General features: G+C 43.4%; 2 protein-coding genes and 1 long non-coding RNA gene across 5 annotated transcripts; all 3 read right to left on the reverse strand.

The window, feature by feature from the left end:
• Positions 1-8,159: 8,159 nt before the first annotated feature.
• LOC143259816 (uncharacterized) lies at positions 8,160-10,668 on the reverse strand. Its single transcript, XR_013033819.1, has 2 exons — positions 10,422-10,668; positions 8,160-10,377 (listed from the first exon to the last, which is right to left on the reverse strand). It is a non-coding gene; the product is annotated as an uncharacterized LOC143259816 (long non-coding RNA).
• Positions 10,669-11,162: 494 nt separating this feature from the next.
• LOC117221646 (uncharacterized) lies at positions 11,163-13,784 on the reverse strand. Of its 3 annotated transcripts, XM_033472752.2 has the most exons (5): positions 13,597-13,784; positions 12,818-13,467; positions 12,662-12,761; positions 11,621-11,934; positions 11,163-11,492 (listed from the first exon to the last, which is right to left on the reverse strand). In XM_033472752.2, the coding sequence occupies exons 2-4, from the start codon at positions 13,123-13,125 to the stop codon at positions 11,635-11,637; spliced, it is 708 nt and encodes a 235-aa protein (XP_033328643.2). In that variant the 5' UTR covers positions 13,126-13,467; positions 13,597-13,784; the 3' UTR covers positions 11,163-11,492; positions 11,621-11,634. The 3 variants fall into 3 exon arrangements, with proteins under 3 accessions (XP_033328643.2, XP_033328642.2, XP_033328644.2); XM_033472751.2 differs by having other exon boundaries at positions 11,163-11,934; XM_033472753.2 differs by lacking the exon at positions 13,597-13,784 and having other exon boundaries at positions 11,163-11,934; positions 12,818-13,589.
• A 52-nt stretch (positions 13,785-13,836) lies between these two features.
• Positions 13,837-17,457, reverse strand: LOC117221645 (uncharacterized). Its single transcript, XM_033472750.2, has 7 exons — positions 17,256-17,457; positions 16,254-16,493; positions 15,930-16,175; positions 15,614-15,762; positions 15,366-15,517; positions 14,082-14,254; positions 13,837-14,007 (listed from the first exon to the last, which is right to left on the reverse strand). Exons 1-7 carry the CDS (start codon positions 17,256-17,258, stop codon positions 13,855-13,857), a joined length of 1,116 nt encoding a protein of 371 aa, XP_033328641.2. The 5' UTR covers positions 17,259-17,457; the 3' UTR covers positions 13,837-13,854.
• Positions 17,458-20,841: the final 3,384 nt, after the last annotated feature.

Below are 20,841 nucleotides of genomic sequence, written 5' to 3' on the forward strand. Positions count from 1 at the left end.
CATTTTTTACAACGTTCCCCCGTAAAGTCGTTGTGTAAACGCCCGAAGCAAGCGGTCGTGATGATCGTGTTTTGTACGAATCAATTTCAGCGGCAGAGGATCGATGCTTATTGATTCCGCTCGATAGCAATCGATTTACCATCCCCGGCGTCGGCTCCTTGATTTCGATGACTCTCCTCTCAGTTTCACTCGCCGATCCGTGCGCCGACGATCTCTTTCGTTTTCTCGTGGACGTGCTCGAAGGAAAACACTATCGTGCCGAGCATCTCGTCTCGATAAACCGTAGGAGCTGTGGAAGCTTGGAATGAAAAGTGGAACGTTTATTCGTTGTATACCTTTCATTTCGATCGAAATATTTTCCTATGCTATGAAATCGTGGTATTCGTTCGCGAGTGTAAACAGACGAAGAGACGAACGGTCTAAATGAAATCTTTTGCTTCGTTCTGACTTGATCTGTCTTCAGAGAAGTCAAAGTCTATATTTCTTTTAGTGCATCATCTTTTCCGTTATTTTTTTCTTTTATATTGAGCACTGATCGAACAGGTTCTACAGGGTGTCCCAAAAATGTCTCGCAATCCGAAAGTGGCGGGTTCCTCCGGTCATTTGAAGCAACTTTTTCCTTTACAAAAATTTTCTCCGAGACACCGTTAACGCGTTATATACGAAAAACTGTGACCAATGAAAGGCGAGCTCAGCTGGCGCGAGGCGACCGAGCCAATGAGCGGAACTGGGCTTCGTGCGCTGGTTGGCTGGGCCGCCTCGCGTCAGCCGTACTCGATTCTTATTGGTCACTGTTTTTCGTTAATAACTCGTTAACGGCGCCTCGGAGAAAGTTTTTGTAAAGGAAGAAGCTGCTTGAAATAATCCGAGGAACCCACCATTTCTGTATTGCGAGACATTTTTGGGACACCCTGTATATTTATGCTTGATCCAATCTATCCTTACAACTTAATAATAATTAATAATAATAATATATTCGTGTATACTGGTTAAAAAAATCCTTTGTTGCACAAGGAAAACGTAAAAGACGAATAGATTTTGCATAACCGTCGTACAAGTATAATCAAAATAAAAAATACATGTATATTGTATAACTTACGCCTCGCGCCATCTTTTCTTCTTGTTTTGTTCATAAATGAGCTGCGTACGATCATCGTTAACGAGTCCCGCGATAAATAAACAAGATTATACATCATTATGTAAAACACAGAAAGAAAAGATTGCTTCGTGTAAAACTCGCGCGCCGAACACGATCTTCCCCGATCTCCGCTGTCTTCTTATAGCCGTACGTTATATTAAACTATACACGATTATCTTAAATCGGTTTAATGATAAACAAGCAACGAAATACGTCCGGGTAAGAAATTGTACAAGGAAGAACTGGTTCGGTTAACGCGCAGAACAGAGACATTTGCTCCGCGTCAGTTTTTTTATCGCGATCGAAGGAAGCCATTCGTTAAATTCGTCATGCCCGTAGCAAATTTATCATCGTTTGGTTCTATAGATCGCGATGAATTCGCGCGGAGACGACGACGACGAGGATGACGAACATGAGGAGGACGACGACGACGCGACGCGACGCCCGAAGATCGATTCGAATCTCGATGGCGCGCACCTGCGAGCCCCGTGGAGAGCGATTTCGCGATGGAAATCACGCGGATCCATCGTGGATCGTTAATGTCCGGCTGTCAAGCTGTCGCTCGGGTCGCCTACGTCTTCCTTCGAAAGTCGAAACGTCCGCCGATTATCCCGTCGGAAATTTTTAAATCGCGCCGGAGAAGCCGCCTCGCGCGATGACGCCGATTCCGCGTCATCGTGAAAGCGGGAATTATGGTTGCGACGGTCTCTCCCGCGGGATTAGGTATATCCTTACCGAGCGATCTCGGTGCTTACGCTTTCTACGGATGCGTGTGACGGCTGAATAACGAGGGAATTAAATAAAATTATTATGTTCCCGTAAAGTGTTCGCGTTAGCCCTTGGAAACCGGACGTTTATGGCAACCGCACAATTACGCACCGATACCTTGAGTCTATTCAGACCCGCGGTGACTTTTAATACCGCCGCGTTTTTTGCGTTCGCCGGGTAATGTATGCGAAATCATGGTCCCTCGGATGGGAGGGTGCGAGTGTGCATCGCATGCACGGCAATTATTTCCCCGTGTCTTTTTAACTTGTAAATCATCCTCGGGATAATGACAACGCGATCCGATTAATAAACATATCTCTGAAGACGATGCTACTCCCGGACCGGTTATCCGATCGAATATCTCGCTGCTAAAATCTTTACCAATTTTATTGCGCGTATTTGATCGCACGATTTTATGCCAATTTGTCTAATTGCCTGGCCCGTTTCTTCTTTTTTTTTTATTTATCGTTCGGTATACGGGACACGCCCGTTAGAGCGCATAATTATACCGAGTCGAACGTCGATGTGCTTAGCTTCCGAATCCTCTTGCTTCTAAGAACCAATGACGATTAGGTTATATTAAGAAAGCTGCATTGTCGGCGAACTTCGGGGACTGCGGTCGCGTCGACCGCGTTTCGAAGTGCCAGTTCTTAAGAGGCGATTTGCTCGGCAGTTTGCGAATCCCTTGTGCAAACTTGAACGGTGAATCGGTGCCAGCCGCAGGTAGCTTAAAGGATTCGTTTCACCCTCCTTTGTCTCGCCCCGCTTCGTCCGTGTCCGCGTCTTTTGTTTCGTCAGCGGACCGTAAATATTATCGGTGAAAACCGCAGCGGAAACCACGATAACACGAGTCATTCGGTCCCCGGGGACTGTTTAGCGTTAGAATTGTCGCGGGAATCGTCCGGGCGTCACGGAAATTAATCACCCTTTGTCTACCACCGAGCCCGAAAGCGAACGCACAATCTTGCAGATCGATTCGCTTGAACTCGTAAATTTCATCATCGTTCTTTCCTTAGAATGTTTGAGAAAAATTACGTCCTTCACTAACAGCTGTAACAATGGTTTCGCGTCCATCGTGATCGACTGTTCGAAATCATTGTAATTGTATGAAACAAGGATCTAATAACAATGTACTTTTTCGTTTAATAGTTTTAACCGATAGAAAATAAAATAACAGTATTCTCTTAGAGGCTTTTAATGTTATCATTATTTTGTATTTTTCTTATCGATATTTGCCATAAATGCGTGAAATCTGTTAATAAATGCTATTGCGTCTTTTAAAAAAATTACTCTCAGAGTAAAACCATTCCATTACGTGCTTTAATAAATTTTCTCGAAGTTGCAAAGACCATGTAGAAAATTCTGATGTGTCAACGCGAAGTTGGAATATCTTATTTTGTGTTTTTATTTATTTATTGAATACATTTTATTATATATTTATTATATTTATTATGTTTATTATGTTTATTATATTTATTCTATTTATTATGTTTATTACGTTTATTATATTGATTCTATTTATTATATTTATTATATTTATTATGTTTATTACGTTTATTATATTGATTTTATTGATTATATTTATTATATTTATTATATTTATTACATTTATTATATTTATTACATTTATTACATTTATTATATTTATTATATTTATTACATTTATTACATTTATTACATTTATTATATTTATTATATTTACTACATTTATTATATTTATTATATTTATTACATTTATTACATTTATTATTTATTATTATTTATTATTATATTTATTTATTACACATTTTATTGAATATATACGGGAAGTTAGCCATTAGCAATTATTTGTATAATTATCACCATTACAGGTGTGACTGCGACTGCGATAAAAGAGAAGCAATAATCCCGGTCGTAGATTTTTTTAACTCCAGGTTCGGCCGTTACGCCCATATCCGGCGAAGCACTTCCGGCTCGCGGAAACCAACGGATTCGACGTGGTTCTGTTGTCGGAGAAGAGGCGAGACGATGTTTGAACGCGCACGTCCGCGAAACGGCAGATCCGCGCGGGTAAATACGCGTGGACACGCCCGTCGCAATTACACGAGTGCCTGCAAGTATAATGAGCCGCGCGTTTCATTATGATTTATGCCACGAGTCTGGCCTGCCCCGCGTCAAGAAAACCGCCTCCTCGTTGTTCTCGCCGCGAATTCGCGGCGTACGATTATCCGAGGCCAGCCATTTTTCCCATTTTAGTGCTCGTCCGTAACGGTTCCATTATTTTCTGTAAGCGACAGATTCCTCATTCCGCATGGTCTCGTTGTTTCGGCAAGGAACGAATCGATAATCGATACATTCCAATCTTCCTGGCAGACTCTGGAGACATCTTCAACGGCAGATTTATGAATGAAAATGTGTAATGAACGACGTAATTCAGTCTTTCATTTAACCCCCGGACGGCGGAACAGAGTCCCTTTAATAACATGTTTATTCAAACCGATCAATTACTGATTACACACGCGTAATCGCGAATTCAGCGGAACAGTAATATAATGTAAAATATCGAACGTAATGAAGGACATAACAGTGGCTAACGAAAGTATTCGAACGGTTATATTCCTTATTTTTAGATCATGAAATATGTATGTTAATTCGAAATGTTTAAAACAATTTAGGGTCTATAGCAAGTCCCAAGATTGTGTTAGTAAGATTAGAAAATCGTAATATATATTATTATACAATATAATAATATATATAATATAACAATATATAATAATATATAATAAGATATAATAAAATATAATATGTGTAATAATATATAATATATAATAATATATAATATATAATGTAACAATAAATAATAATACCTTTTTGAAACACGCACCAGGAATGCGTGACAAAAATATTCGAACGCTTGAAAGTTATTCGTGTTACGGCTTATATCGCAACGCTGAATGTAAACATTAGCCTCGAATGTAAACAAAGGAACATTTACTTGATCATAGGATACCGTTTAAGTAAGAATAAAGTATGTACAGTTGTGCAGTGTAATAATGAATATGAATAGGAAAAAAGTCAGCAACGCAAAACTGTGAACGAGAAATAATATTAAAACTTACGTAGAGATGGAAGATCTGTAGGCCAAAACAGGCTCGGACGAAACTGAAAAAATTGGCGATTATAAACTCCGAGCGTTACAGTTCCCGTTCGACCGCGGCATTGCAGAAGACTCGAAATCAAAACAAACACTCCACACGACCATGCTACACCGTTGTTTTCCAACACTGAGCTTCGTTTAACAATTTTTCAAAATATATTTTTGAAGATAGAGTACATTTTCCCCAGAATGCCAAATTTTTGGGTTGCCATGAATTTCCCTGTGCCAGTGCTACGCCTATGTGATTTTTTGCTACGTCGATGCTATGGGTCGACGGAGTCGGTGGAGCGTGTGATGCGGCACGCGTTCGCGGCTCCTTTAACTCGAATTCCCGGAAGACAACACAAAATGGTCTGTTTGGGTGTGAATCAGGTAAGTAAAACCGCGGAGCTATACAAGGTACGTGACCAATCGCAACAACGACCGTTGATGGTCAAGTTCTCCGTCAAATCGTGACATCTGACCACCGAATCGCCTTCCAGTCGAGACACGTGGTCTCTGAACTTCCATCGAATGTGGACCCAAATAGCATAACCACTGATATAACAATAGCATAACTCCACTGATATTTGCAACTTGACATTGACGTTGCCTTTAATATTTTTCTAATGCCCTTTTTGTTATAATTACAATCTGTGTGATGAAATAAAATAAGTTACGTGCTATGTATAATAAATATACATACATGGTCTAAAGCACGTCACGTTTGGTCTTGTTTTCATTGGAAGAATCTGATCAATATATTGAAAAAAATATCATATAGGCCCAAATAGCATAACTCCACTGATATTTGCAACTTGACATTGATGTTGCCTTTAATATTTTTCTAACGCCTTTTTTGTTATAATTACAATCTGTGTGATGAAATAAAATAAGTTACGTGCTATGTATAATAAATATACATACATGGTCTAAAGCACGTCACGTTTGGTCTTATTTTCATTGAAAGAATCCGACCAATATATTGAAAAAAATATCATGTATAAAATATTAGAAATGAAACAGTTAAGGCATTGTTTTTATTCTAGCATTATTGTAAATTTGTAGCAATGTATTATACATCAACATGCTGGTCGCTGCCTTTTTGCTGAATCTCCCGAGTTTCTCTCTCTCTCTCTCTCTCTCTCCCTCTCTCTCTCTCTCCCTCTCTCTCTCTCTCTCTCTCTCTTTCTCCCTCTCTCTCTCTCTCTCTCTCTCTCTCTCTCTCTCTCTCTCTCTCTCTCACGAGGTGTCGGCAACTATAAAAACGAGCCACGAGACTCGAAGAATCGTGCCTGAGCTACCGCCGATTACCTGCAGTTATTATATATAATATATTACTTGCAGTTATATCAGCCTTTTCATCGTTCCTAACATCAATTTATTTGATTCAATAGAGACAGACATTAAACAGACATTTTCGACGATTTTTCAAAACAACATAACCAACAAAATTTGATCAGTATTCTCTTTTCTACAAACTAGAATAAAAAAATTCACCTTTCAGAAAAAGATACTACTTACCTCGATCTTCTTTAAACGTCGTTTTTCACTCGATAATATTCTAGCTGGTTCAGAGACGAAGAAACGGTAAAATAATTTTGGTCACGGATCGCTGGTTCGCCAGACGACCGCGACGCGCGCGACCCGGGCCTCGTTTCTTTCTCGCGGCGGAGCTGTCATCGTGACCGCTCAATCCTCTCGATTAACCTTCGACAGAGCCCGTCGCGGACAATTTTCCCCGATATCCCGAGTTCATTTACGAGTGCCGTCCTCCGGTACGCGTATCACGAACACTCGGAACGGAGCATAATGCCCGCGAGGTTACACAGGGAACAGAGAAACTCGCGCACACGGTCGAACAATCAGAGAGACGGACAGACGGCGCCGAGCGAGCGAGCGAGCGAACGAACGAACGAACGAGCGCCACATGAATGGCGTGTTTTCCTTATTGGCTGATTGAATAATACATGTAACCGAATAGTATTAGACCGGTCGAGCGCGACACGCGATGCCCATGACGCCTGTCATGTCGTGCGGGTCACGTGTCACGATTTTGACGAGTTGTTTAGCCCGGCCGATTTATCGACCGAGATGTTGGGACTCCGCGCTCTCTCGCCTTGTGCACCTTCGGCTGGTTTCCACTTCCACCGTCGCGCCGGTCGAACGATTAATGACGCGGGCCACGGATAAGGGGGGACCAACCGGCCCCACCACGATTTATGGCGGATTTTCTTTGACGATAAATTATATTTCGCGAACTGGTCACGCCGTGCTCGCGGGTCCCAAGGCCGGCCGACCTTCTGCGCTCGATTCCTCTTCGCCTCGCGCCGGCGTCGCACACCGCGGCTCCGATTCATTTCTACGGCGATCGCTTCGACCTCCGATCCCTGTATACCGCAGGAAATAATTGCCGCGGCACACAATTTTTACGGTACAAACGTCCGTAATTGAAAGCAACGTGATCACTATTGTGCAACAAGTCGAGCGCGTATCAGGGCTTTAACCCTTTCGCGCCGCATATATGCGACACCCACTCGACGACCTGTGGGTACGCGCGCCGCATACAGGGTGTCCCAAAAATGTCTCGCGATCAGAAAGTGGCGGGTTCCTCAGGTCATTTGAAGCAACTTTTTCCTTTACAAAATTTTTCTCCGAGGCACCGTTAACAGTGACCAATGAGAGGGGAGCTCAGCTGGCGCGAGGCGACCGAGCCAATGAGCGGAACTGGGCTTCGTGCGCTGGTTGGCTGGGCCGCCTCGCGTCAGCCGTGTACTTGATTCTTATTGGTCACTGTTTTTCGTTAATAACTCGTTAACGGTGCCTCGGAGAAAATTTTCGCAAAGGAAAAAGTTGCTTCAAATGACCTCAGGAACCTCCCATTTCCAGATTGCGAGACATTTTTGGGATACCCTGTATGCGGCATCGAAATGAGGTGTATACAGAAGACGCAGATGTGTAATTTGTAGCAAAAATGATAAAAGAACGGATTCGTGGTACGAGTGTAAAGATTACGATGTTGGCCTTTCTATAGATCCTTGCTTTCAAATATATCGCACAGAATTATATTATTAGTTTTTACATATTATTATATTTTAATAATTCTCGTCTCGTTATTAATTATGTTAATTAAATAAATTATTATTAATTAATTATTTATTATATAAATACCTATGTTACCTATAATTTTGTAAGTCTTTTTAAATAAAAAATGTAAATATACTTGTTACATTAGAGCAACGATTGTCTTATTCGGCACAGTTATTATTTAAGACTTGGAACAACATATATACAGAAACCACGCGCACTGTGCATATTTCCGGAGCGAGTTTCCGTTCGATGACGGTACTTCGGCGGATGGTGCTGTCGTAGCGAAAGGGTTAACTTAACTGCAATTTAACAGTAAACTTTGGTAAACGTAAATTGGTTAACCCTTTAGAGTCTGATTTATTTTTCGTTAATTTGCGTTGCATCTGAAGCCAATCGTAGATGGTAAAGTACACGCAGATGCTAATAACAAGAAATGTTGATTTTATTATTGTCGGTTATCCCTTTAATTAGTCGGTTATCCCTTTTAGACGCTTAAGGCTGGGTCATATATGTCCCATTGGTTACATGTAAACAAAAATATCTGCGCGGTATGCATTCTAAGACCGATATATTCGTGTATCGTGGAAACACGGAATTCATTTCTCTCAATAGTCGCACGAAATACATAGATGGGGCGCATGTTTCCGATAGGCTCCAAAGGGTTAATGAACTTTCGAATTCCGAATTATGACTTTTTTTCTAACCGATGTTAACTTTCACACTTTTGTAAACGTAAGTTGGTTAACCCTTTGGAGTCTGATTTATTTTTCGTTAATTTGCGTTGCATCTGAAGCCAAGTTTCACGTATACGTAGATGCTAATAACAAGAAACGTTGATTTTATTAGTGGTTGTCCCTTTTAGACGCTAAGCGCTGGGACATCCGTGTCCCATTGGTTAAATGTAAACAAAAATATCTGCGCGGTATGCATTCTAAGACCGATATATTCGTGTATCGTGGAAAATCGGAATTCATTTCTCCCAATAGGCGCACGAAATACGTAGATGGGACGCGTGCGTCCCGTTGGGCTCCAAAGGGTTAATGAACTTTCGAATTCCGAATTACGACTTTTTCCAGCCGACGTTAACTTTCACACTTGAATTCTGTTAGAAAAGTACAATTTTAACAGTCAAGCTCGAATTCAACCGTAATGTAATTGGAGAGCAAACGGTTTTTCTCCCGGCCGCGATTTATCATTAGCGATTCGAGGAAAGAGGATCCGGCGAGAAACGGCAAGAAAGGACAAGAAAGGGTCGAACACGTACGGCAAAAAGCTCGTGGCCGCGGCCGCTAATAAAGTGGCGCTTAGCGGTTGAGCGCGTTTCCGGCCATCTTCGCCTCTCAGCGTTTCTGCCATTCGTTGTCCATTACATATTTAGCCGGCGCGCGTAATAAGCGATCGTCCCGGGGGACCGGGTAATCAGCGGGGAATCAATTTGTCGGCGGAAAGTCGGCGAGATTGACGAGGAAGATAATCGCGGATCGCGTCGGCGAGCGTTCGCACGTCGCGCCGATGATGATTCGATAATTCGAACCGGGAGACGTGTACCAAGCGCGTACACGTTATACCCGGCCGAAAAATAAGATGAAAACGATCCCCGGCCGAACGATCCTCGGCCGATCTCCTTCTTCCCCCTCTCCCTCTCTCTCTCTCTCTCTCTCTCTCTCTCTCTCTCTCTCTTTCTGCCTTCCTGGATGCTTTCCGTCCCTTTCCCTCGTCCCCCGTCGCCACGCACTGCCCTAAGTTACGTGGGCGCTAAGCAGCGATATATCACCGGCCGGTATTCACCCAGGCAAATCGACTTTTATTGCTTTATAGCGCTTGTAAGCCGGCCGCGCAACCATTCCGGGCAGCGCGTGTAATCTGGATGTAAGAAGCTCGTTATTACAGACGGTCCATTCACGGGTCGACTTGCCTTTAACGATCAAACTACGCCGTAATGGCCGATCCAAGTCACTCGCCGGATTAGCGGTCTCCCCGACGACGTTATCGCGCCTTTCTTTCAGGCTTTCTCTTTTTTTTTCTCTTGTTCTTCTCTGTCGAGAGGAGCGGTGAACCAGCTAGCGGCGCCATTAGTCATGCCGTTCGATGACGCTCGAAGGACGTTTCCGTGACGCGCGACTTGATCGCGAGGCTTTTCGATCCACGGTGGAATCAACCGGTCAAGTCCTATACGGTTTGTTGCTTCGTCCAACGACGGCTTATTTAGCACTGTTTCAACCCTTTCGGTACGAGTGCCGGATATATCCGGTATCCATCTGGTCACCTGTGTGGCCAAGCGCCGGATATATCCGGCATCCATCTGGTCACCTGTGTGGCCGAGCGCCGGATATACAGGGTGTTCCAAAATTATGGTATTTCCGGGAAATGAGGGGTTCCCGAGATCATTTGAAGCAACTTTTTCCTTAGCGAAAATATTCTACGAGGCTTCGTTCACGAGTTATTAACGAAAAACACTGACCAATGAGAGGCGAGCTCGGCTGGCGCTGGGCGACCGAGCCAACGAGCGGACGTAGCTCAGTTCCGCTCATTCACTCGGCCGCCTCGCGCCACCTGAGCTGGGATTCGACCGTTTGACCGCTGACGTCATTAGCTCGGCCGCCTCGCACCAACTGAGCTGGGGTTCGACGGCTCGACCGCTGACGTCATTGGCTCGCTGGCGCGAGGCGGCCGAGCCAACGAGCAGTCGAAGCCCAGTTCCGCCGATTGGCTCGGCCGCCTAGCGCTGGGCGAGTCCGCCTCTCATTGGTCACCGTTTTTCGTTAATAACTCGTAAACGAAACGGCGGATCGCATTTTCGCCAAGGAAAAAATTGCTGCAAATGACCCCAGGAACCCCTCATTTCCCGGAAATACCATAATTTTGGGACACCCTGTATACCGGCATCCATCCGAAGACCAGTATAGACAAGTGCCGAATACATCTGGCATTCATGCGAGCCATATTTCTGACATATTAGAAATTATTCTAATAAAGTCTTTTCTTACAAGGATTCCGAAAAAAAAACAGCTACAGGTATAATCGTCGTTTGATCTGAATTGATTTACAAAATTTGAGGTTACAGCTTTGTTCGAAACTTGTTCATAGATTTTAACATATTGTAGGCGCTTTACAGAATGTTTACAGGAAACGAAAGATTTATAAACGGATTAAGCACAGTTATTGCTTAAGAAAATCTTCGTACAAAAGTGAACTGACCCATTGTGCTATGTGAGCATTTTCGGCGCGGCACCCTGTACAGTGGGTGTATCACGGCTGACAGCGCGGTCGTACCGAAAGGGTTAAGTCCGCGTGGTCGTCGTGCGTCTGCTGTGCCGCAGTAGCCCGAACCTTGAACGAATCTGACTCGATGGTCGATCCAGGACTTGTGCGTTTGCTGCGCTATAAAAAGCGGTTAAATAACGAATAAAGTGAAATATCGTTGCACGGAACGCAGGTCTGCCCGACTTAGAAAAGTGGTAAACGAACATTGTTTACTCGGAAATTTCACGCGACAACGCTTTACATACATCGACCGGAGATCTTAAGTGTTCGTTTCCTTCTCCTCGACCGTCACTATCGATTTATCCGTTCGATTCGTCTCGATCGCTGCCGATTGGTTCGCCACCGTCTCGGTTTCCGCGTGGTGCTTCTCGCCGTGGCAATTCTCTGCTTTCTCTTTACCAGCAGCCGAGAAAAGCATGTCCGGTTTCGAGCAGGTCTTGCCGCACTCCATCAGAGTGCTGTTGCATTTCCTCAGGTTGCATCTGAATCCAATGGCCCTCTTCGCGCTGATGCTCTTGCAGAGGTTCTTCAGCATCTTCACTGATTTTTTCGTTCTGATCTTTAAAGGAAATCGATCGTGAAATTTGCTGTGTATCATTTAAGAGAGAGCATCATAATTTTAATTTAATACATTTAAGTATCATAGCATCCGTTCTCTAATTGTTTATAAAAGTAACAATAAGACATTTGTTCTGGTTTTTAACCTCCGAGCGTTATTGCAATATTTGAGACACGTATGTTGAATAAATAACTCGTAAATGTATCTTTACAATCTGAATACGTAAATACTCCCTAATTCGCGCACAAATTGTGCAGAAAAATGGACAATTTGGGAAGAGGAGATGCGAGTAATCGAACCTCGCGGCTCGTTTTTATAGTCGCCGATTGTCAACAACACTGGCAGATCAGCAAAATTATAGTATTATGTAATTAATTGAGAATATTAAAACTATTGAGAAATGTTAAGGAGTACTATAGTTTTATTGCCATAACTAGAAAAATAAAAAAGAATAAAAATTGTTTCAGTCAATTGTAACTATAAAAGGTAAATAAGTAACTATAAAAGGTAACTATAATCGGTAACTATAAAAAACGACGCGCAAGGCTCGAATAATCGTATCTCCTCTTCCCGAATTGTCCATTTTTCTGCGCAATCTGAGCGCGAATTAGGGAGAATTTACCGTAATTGGAAATCAAAAAATTAGTAACCAGCCATTTGGACGAGTTCCGTAAACTTAGCGTTAATAGTTAAAATTCTCGATCGATAGAAATCGTTGGATGCTTACCTTCACTTGGTAAGAAATCTCCTCTATCCTTCTCTTGCTCCTCTTCATCCTGTACGCCAACCGATTCTGCTTCGCCGAGGTGCACACCGTGAATTTGTAACTAAAATACCCAGCCCTTTCATCGTTTCAGCTCAGAGACGTTCCATCGATACTTACATTTGAGAGTCGCTGTCGTCTTTGATCCCCTTGCAGAACTTGGAGCAGCCAGGCGGAGACTTCGATGCCGCCTCGCAATCCTTCGAATCCTTGAAACTCTGCTTCTTGCGACTATTCTCAGTTTTCCTGACGCAACCGCCTTCACCGGAAGTCGCACCGTTCGATCTCAAATCAGCCTGACCATTGAATTCGTCATCCTGCTTCGTCGCAGCCACTTCATCCCCTTTCTTCGCAGCCTGTTCAGCACCCTGCCGACTCTCTTCCACAGTTTCAACTTCAGTTTCCCGTTTGCTTGGTTCCTCGTGCATTCCTTGTTCAACAAAACACCACTCGTTTACAAATCGAATTATCTATTTATTCCAACGCCTCTGGCGTTTTCCATTTCACTCTTCCCTCGAACTTGCTTCTTCCAGCCAGGATCTGCTCGAGTGCTTCGAGACCGATCCACGGATGGAAATGTCCCCGGAAGATCAGTAATTGCCCCGACCGGAGGTCGAGCTCTGCGACGAACTCGAAGGGGTCAGAGGCGGCAATCGGAACAGCGCGCATTCGCGGAGTATGAGAAAGGTTTTCGTGCCGATCTTCGAGCCCTCGACGCCGAAGGAGGCCGCGCACCTCGCCACTATGATAATCCGATCCTTGTCATCACCCTGCGACGCCGAGAAAGAATATTTAATGTCTTCGGGGGATCGCGGGTGCGATGACGTCCCTTCGTCGGCCATCGCTGCCACCGTCGATCGTTTAATCGCGAATTATCGAGGCGTTCTTTGGCTTCTAACCTTGACGCTCCTCGCCGGCCGGACCCTTCGCCATAGCTTTCTCAAACCTCGACGGCATCTCGCGAGTTTCCGACGAAAATTATCCACTTATACGCTTTGATCGAACCAGTGTCATGGCGCAGGAGAAACCGAGCGCCGATCGGAACGACCGACTGAAAATTTCACCGATCCGAGCGGAGCGAACGTTGCCGGAGACGATCCCAGACCCGACACCATCGAAACACGCGAACGTCAACTCTCTTTCTTTTTCACAAATTTTTATTCTAAATGCCGTACATCAACATCCGACTCCGTGAACTCCGGTCTCTGACCAGGGGGTTGCTGGTCCTTCTTCGAAGCCTTGCTCGGCCTCGAGGCGAAGGCTCGCACCATGAACGACCTCACGCCCTTCTTCGGGATGTTCGCTGCGTTCTGAACCCAGAATCATTTGTTAAACGCTGATTAATCTTCGTCGAATCGCTAATTTATAGAACAAGAAAGCTAACGAAGTTTTCAGGCCGTGGTAGAGTGGACAGAACATCTAACATGTCCATCGATGTGCTCGTGTCGACTGTAATGAGTTTCTTGGTCGGCGCATTTTCGCTGCTGAACGTTCGTCTCGGTCGCCTTCCTAGATCCGTGGAACTCTTCTCGACTTTCATCTCCGGTGGTATTTTCACTGGGAACATGTTAAATCGATTATCTTTAATCAGTTCTTTAATTCCTATCCGTTCTTCATTTACGCGGAATAATCTCTGCTTCGATTATCCACTTGACACAATGGTAAAAAATGAACAAGATGGAACGTTAAATAATTTCGTGAATCTCTTCTTTAACACGTTGATTGCCGCGTCGATCACACATGGGTGACACTAATTTTTGATTGGTTCTCAGGATTTAATTAAAACTAATTTCGTGATACATTCGAACACACTGAAACACACTGTCATCGTCAATGATAAATTTTAACTTTCTAGTTTCAGTCTATAAAATTCATTTACAATAAAAATTACATTAAAATCTTATAGGAATTTTGGGGTTCATTTGGAGCACGTAAAGTATAAACAATGAAAACCTAAGACGAGGCAAGACAAGTTTTAACGCAGACTCACCCGCGTTGTTCGAAACCAATAAAATGATCTGTAGTACAGATCAATATAGTACAGGGTTATTTTATGTTATAATGTCATAATTATGTTAACACCCGGAAATGAGGGTACCTGAGGTTATTTGAAGAAACTTTTTCCTTTGCGAAAATGCAATTCGTGGCTTTGTTTACGCGTTATTAACGAAAAACACTGGCCAGTGAGAGATGAGCTCGCCCAGCGCTAGGCGGCCGAGCCAATCGGCGGAACTGGGATTCGACCGCTGGCGCCGTTGACTCGGCCGCCTCACGCCAGCTAAGCTGCGGTTCGACCGCTCGACCGCTGACGTCATTGGCTCGGCCGCCTCGCGCCAACTGAGCTGGGGTTCGACGGCTCGACCGCTGACGTCATTGGCTCGCTGGCGCGAGGCGGCCGAGCCAACGAGCAGTCAAAGCCCAGTTCCGCCGATTGGCTCGGCCGCCTAGCGCTCGACGAGACCGCCTCTCATTGGTCAGTGTTTTTCATTAATAACTCGTAAACAAAGCCGCGGATTGCATTTTCGCTAAGGAAAGAGTTACTTCAAATGACCTTAGGAATCATTCTTTTCTGGATGTTAACATAATTATAGGGCAACCTGTATATCTTCGTGTCAAATGGACGCATGAGGATGCGAAACGGACGAGGGATAATGGCTGGCGTTTTTACCAGTGGAACTGAGCCTTCGTACAAACGGTTCGAACAATCCCGCATTGCTGCGACGTTGCTCGAAATCAGTTTTCTCTGTTGCCACATCTTTCGTCGTTTGGTCATGCGAAGTGCAGGAGACTGGACAGTGTTTTTGGCAGGAATCGTTCGATCTGAAAATCGTGAATTTAGGAGAGTACGAAACGATGGCAGAGTTGACGCGAGTGGTTGAAGCTTCGATTAGACAGATTACGCGATCGAATACCTACTGTAAGGATACGAATTGCAAGCTCTGCTTTGGCTTTTCGAACAACTTCATATATTTTGTCGACTCGTCGAAGTCGTCGTCGAGATACATTCTCGGAGGAACCACTTTATGGTCGCTTGATCTCGGGGTGGAAGCTACAAAATGTTTACCCTGGAATCGAAATAAAAAACCGACGTTACCCATTTCCAAGTCCGAATTTTAATCATTCACGGAATGATTAAAATGAATAAATTTCAGTCTATTAATAAACGATTAAGTTTTGAAGCAGAGTTTCCCTTATCTTCTTCATTAGTCGATATAATTGCTCGGCAACGCACCTCCTCCATCAATTTCAACGTAATCATCGTGCCATCAAGATGCCCGTGAAGATGCGGCGCCTTCTGCTCGCAGCAGCTGAAGTCCATCTTCTTGAATATCCTCCACCAACAGTTCTCATCGTCGAGGAAGTCCTTCAACTTGCCGATCTCTGTCATGCAGTTGTTCAACACCTGTCGAGCGCTGTTTAAATCAGTTACAGTCGGGTCGTTCGTCTGACTGACAACGTCTTTCTTTCTGTATCTCTCCTACACCCGAAAAAGTCGATTTTAAATGCAGCATACGCTCCCAGGACGAAACGCGATCCTGCCGGAATAATCATTTACGTTTTTATTTTGCGACTGGCTGGTCTCCAAGTCCTGGATGCTCTTCTTCAACTTCTGAATCTTGTCCAATAACTTCTGAGTGTTGCAGAACGTGGTTTCCGCTTGCAATTTCGCGTACTTGCATCTCCTCAGATCGCAGCCCTGCTTCTGGCTCGCGTTTAAGAATTCGTACCGGAAGTCGTCCTCCCGGGTGTCATTCGACTGCATGTACGCGTGCGCGCAACATCCTCGTTTTGATTCCTGTGAAATGAATTTCTCGTGAACGATTACGATCACCGGTTCCACGAATCGTGTAAACCGTCTTCCGTTGTTAGTCGAATGGCCGAACTATTTCCTTCCGACTTTAACACGTTCGTCGTCGCGTCACCCTGGGTTCGTCAGATCTGGGTGACGGGTATGCTTCCGTGGGGGCCCCGTCACCCAAATATGGGTGACGCTCTTCTTATTCAATTTATAGGTCTTTCAGTTGGATTTTAAAAGGAATAAAATGGGATAAGCACTGAAATATAAATATAGGATATACAACTTAAAAGTACTAAAAATATTATACTATAATATTAATAATTAATATTAATAATAATAATATAATATAATAATAAATATTAATATTAAAATAATTTAATAATATTTTAAATATTAATAATATAATAATATAAATATTATACGATACATATCATACTATACTCTTTACTAGTTTATATTTAGTATAACACATTACACATTATACTATGTCGTATGGTGTGCGTTGAAACATTCTAAACACATTTCAGGTGATTTTGTCGTTTCTTGTCGATTTCTTGTCGTTCAGGTTATGTCAAGGTTAAATTTATTTAAAATTATATTTATTTAAAAGATTTATCGCTCCGTTTATATTTCGGTGCTCGAACAGTCGGATTTGAGGCCCGCGAGAAACTCAACCGAATTGCGCTGGGCGACGAACGTGTTAAGGGTTAGATCCGCGCACTTGATACCGAATAGGAAATCGACGATTAGGTTACGTGCCATCCACGATGATTGTCCTTCCTTCTTCGGCTAATTACGGCACCAACAACCCGTCCACGGAATCATTCTACTTCATTATCGGCTCCTTTCTTTCCCTCCGCGATAGTTTCATGATTAAATGCGATCAAAATTTTGCAAAACGTGTTCGTGTCGAAATTTGGGATCACGATGATCATCATCTGTCCACCGCATTTTCCGGGCGGGGCAGTAGATGGAGTAAGAGAAATGGATGGTCAGTCAGAGAAATTGGTTTAGATTTACAGTTAAAATGGCTTCGAGTGCAAAGGGTTAAGATACAAAAAAATACATACAATTTGAATGAATACACTTCGTTGCGATGCGTTCGCTCTCTCAGACTTTTAACCTTTTAGGTACGGCTGAATTCTATGCGAGGCTATTTTTCTGGACGGCAGAGTCTGATATGTACTGTACAGAGCCTGATACTGTATATCCTGTGTCTGTATATACAGGGTGTCTCAAAAATGTCTCGCGATCCGAAAGTGGCGGGTTCCTCAGGCCATTTGAGCCGTTTATTTTGAAAGTGGCATAAGTCACTTTACCGTAATGAAAAGTGGTGATGTTTTAATGTTTATACGAAATTATTTATACTGAGAAAAATATCAGTATTCTGAGATAACAAATACAAGTAAATTTTCTCGAAAGCTAGCATCCATATTTTTAAACGTGTTAAAACGCAAACCCTTAAATATATCGACTTAAAAACAAAGTGACTTGTGCCACTTTCAAAATAAACGGCTCATTTCAAGCAACTTTTTTTCTTTACAAAAATGTTCTCCGAGGCACCATTAACGAGTTATTAACGAAAAACAGTGACCAATGAGAGGCGAGCTCAGCTGGCGCGAGACGATCGAGCCAATAAGCGGAACTGGGCTTCGTGCGCTGGTTGGCTGGGCCGCCTCGCGCCAACCGTACTCGATTCTTATTGGTCACTGTTTTTCGTTAATAACTCGTTAACGGTGCCTCGGAGAACATTTTTGTAAAGGAAGAAGTTGCTTCAAATGATCCGAGGAATCCACCATTTCCGGATTGCGAGACATTTTTGGGACACCCTGTAGACTGTTGTAAATCGATGTGAAGACAGAAGAAATGCGGAACAATGCATATGAAGACGATTATTTGATTCAAACGATGAGCAAGTGAGCTACTAGAGCAAGCCACTATAGTGGTGCGTCGTTCAGAGAGATGACATCCGCGAAAGCCACTATAGTGGCGTGTTGTTCTGAAAGATGACATCCGCGAAAGCCACTATAGTGGCGCGTCGGGCCTAAAAGGTTAAGCGTGCACGTAGTTCGTTGATTGGCATCACAGATTACGCGATCAGCGCAAAACAATGACTATTTCTACGCTGACGTGTAAAACGTATCTGTGAAATCTATCCGGGCAGTGCGGTGAAAGCGGTCGATGACGGAACTCTCTAGCATCTAATCTGAATCCGATCTGAATTTGCCGGTCGAGGATCGGCTATCTGGCAGCCAGAGCGCAACTGGAGCACAATGGGACCGCTTTTCCAGGGAAAACGCGAGCACAAAGAGCCGGTGTGTCCGTGGAGCTGATCGAATCGCGTGTGGAAACGACTTTTAAACGGCTCGTTTACCATAACACCTCTCGCCCTCCACGGAATCTTGCGGGCCGGCTCGTAGACCCGCATAATTGCATTACGAGCGCAATCCGGAGAGTCCTGCGGTGCTCGCACCGACGCTTCACAATGGGAAGACGCGGGGAAAAAGTCAACGAGATTGTCGCCGCGGAAAATCGGAGTCCTCGAGCCTCGAGCTTTCTCATTCATTTGCAAAGGAGCACAGAGGCGACAAAGGTGTCGGGAATCGGTGCACGAGTTCCCGGATCCACGAGCCTCGAAATTGGGTCATTCAAGTGCAAAGCAGGCTGCAGGTCGCTCGAATTTCCAGATTTTCGGGAGGAGAGGCATTTTTCTAAGGCATTGTTAGCGCGACGCAGTTCCACGGGACTCCAAGTTGTCAATTGACGCGGAAACTCTGAGCTTTCGAGACTTTTCGAGCGGTTGATGAAATTGTACAAGGTACAGTGAAGCCTAAAATTATTTCTTTCTTCTCTTCCTTTTTTCTTTTAACGCAGTTTCAATCTCCAATGGAGATTATTTTACATAAATGGACTTAATTTACAGTAATGTTTACGATTTATGATGCAAAAATTACGTCGACAGGTTACATTCTTTTAGGAAGGAATACAGTGGAAGGGAAAAGCCCTGTTTCCTCAATTTTTCAGTTACTTACCCTTACCAGTACCTTTGAATTTACCTCCATCAATTAAGACATTATTAGTTTCATCGGTTGCAGAAGATCCAAGCATTTCTTTAAAGTCTGTGAAAGGAATTTTTAAAGAATTCGGAGAAGAGTCGTGCACATTTATCTAGTGTGACATATTTATCTAGGCATAGGATTTTATTTGTACTAATTTACAATGAGCGATGGTTTACCACGTTCGATAAAAATGATAAATAGACCGCGGATTTTATGCATTCATAGCAGAAATTGATAGTGTGAAACATAAAATAGTGAAAAGATTAAAAGGAAATACGAATGTTAATGTATTGACTTCAACGTATCAAAATTATTTAAGAAAGAAAAGAAGTTGCTCTCGGCTCGTATATTTTGCAATTGATACAGACAGTTTGCATCGACAATTTCTTTTGCATAAAGATCCGCAGTCTAGCGATAAAACAGAGTAAAGAAAATAAATAATAAGCAAGAGAGTAAGTGGTTATATACAAGTTTCATGGGAATAATGGAAGCAAACGATCGGTCCCATAGAGAACTGCGAGCAGTAAATCTTCATCGAACCGATTGTTGGACGGTAGGGCGAGATCCGCCCTCGAAATTGGATCATTCAATTGCAAAAGAAACGGCGCCGGCCCTCAAGCGATTTTTCAGTGTCCACGGTATTTCCCGTACCACGGATTTTTACTCGCCAACCGTAGAAACCGTCGGAGTATCGTGTCACGAATTTCCATTTGAAACGACTCTTCAGACCGCGCGTTTCACGTTCACGTTGGCCGCCGCCACGAATTCGACGCGGGAATTTCGGCGTCCGCATTCCTTTCATTCAGAAGCAACCGTTTCTCGACGAAAAAGAATAAAAATTAGAAATTTCCGGGGCCGCCTTTGTCAGCGAGCACAAAGATTAAATTTTCTATTGGTCGCGACGCTTTCTTCGGCCACCGCGCTGTTCATCCTGGACCACCCTCTTCTGCACACGATTTACATGGGCAATTTTTAGTCGGACCACCCAGTCGCGCCTGTATTCGATTGTTATGCAGCGTCGTCCGATCGTGTTTCCAAAATTCTTTCAAGTGGAAATTAAGTAAAAATAATTTCTTTTAACATTATAAAAACAATTGAATCGAAAATCCTCCGTTCGTTTAATAGATAAAAATCACTTTGTTTACCGGAAGCCTATTAACAAGCTTTTCAACGATTCAGCTTCACGCGAAAGAAGTTCAACAATTTTCTTTTAAATTATATTTCTAGAAACAGTCGTTTCGTTTTATTAACCCGAACAATTTGTTGAATTAAGGATAAGATTTGTA

This window comes from Megalopta genalis, chromosome 7 (assembly GCF_051020955.1).
Source record: "Megalopta genalis isolate 19385.01 chromosome 7, iyMegGena1_principal, whole genome shotgun sequence".
Classification (NCBI taxonomy): domain Eukaryota; kingdom Metazoa; phylum Arthropoda; class Insecta; order Hymenoptera; family Halictidae; genus Megalopta; species Megalopta genalis.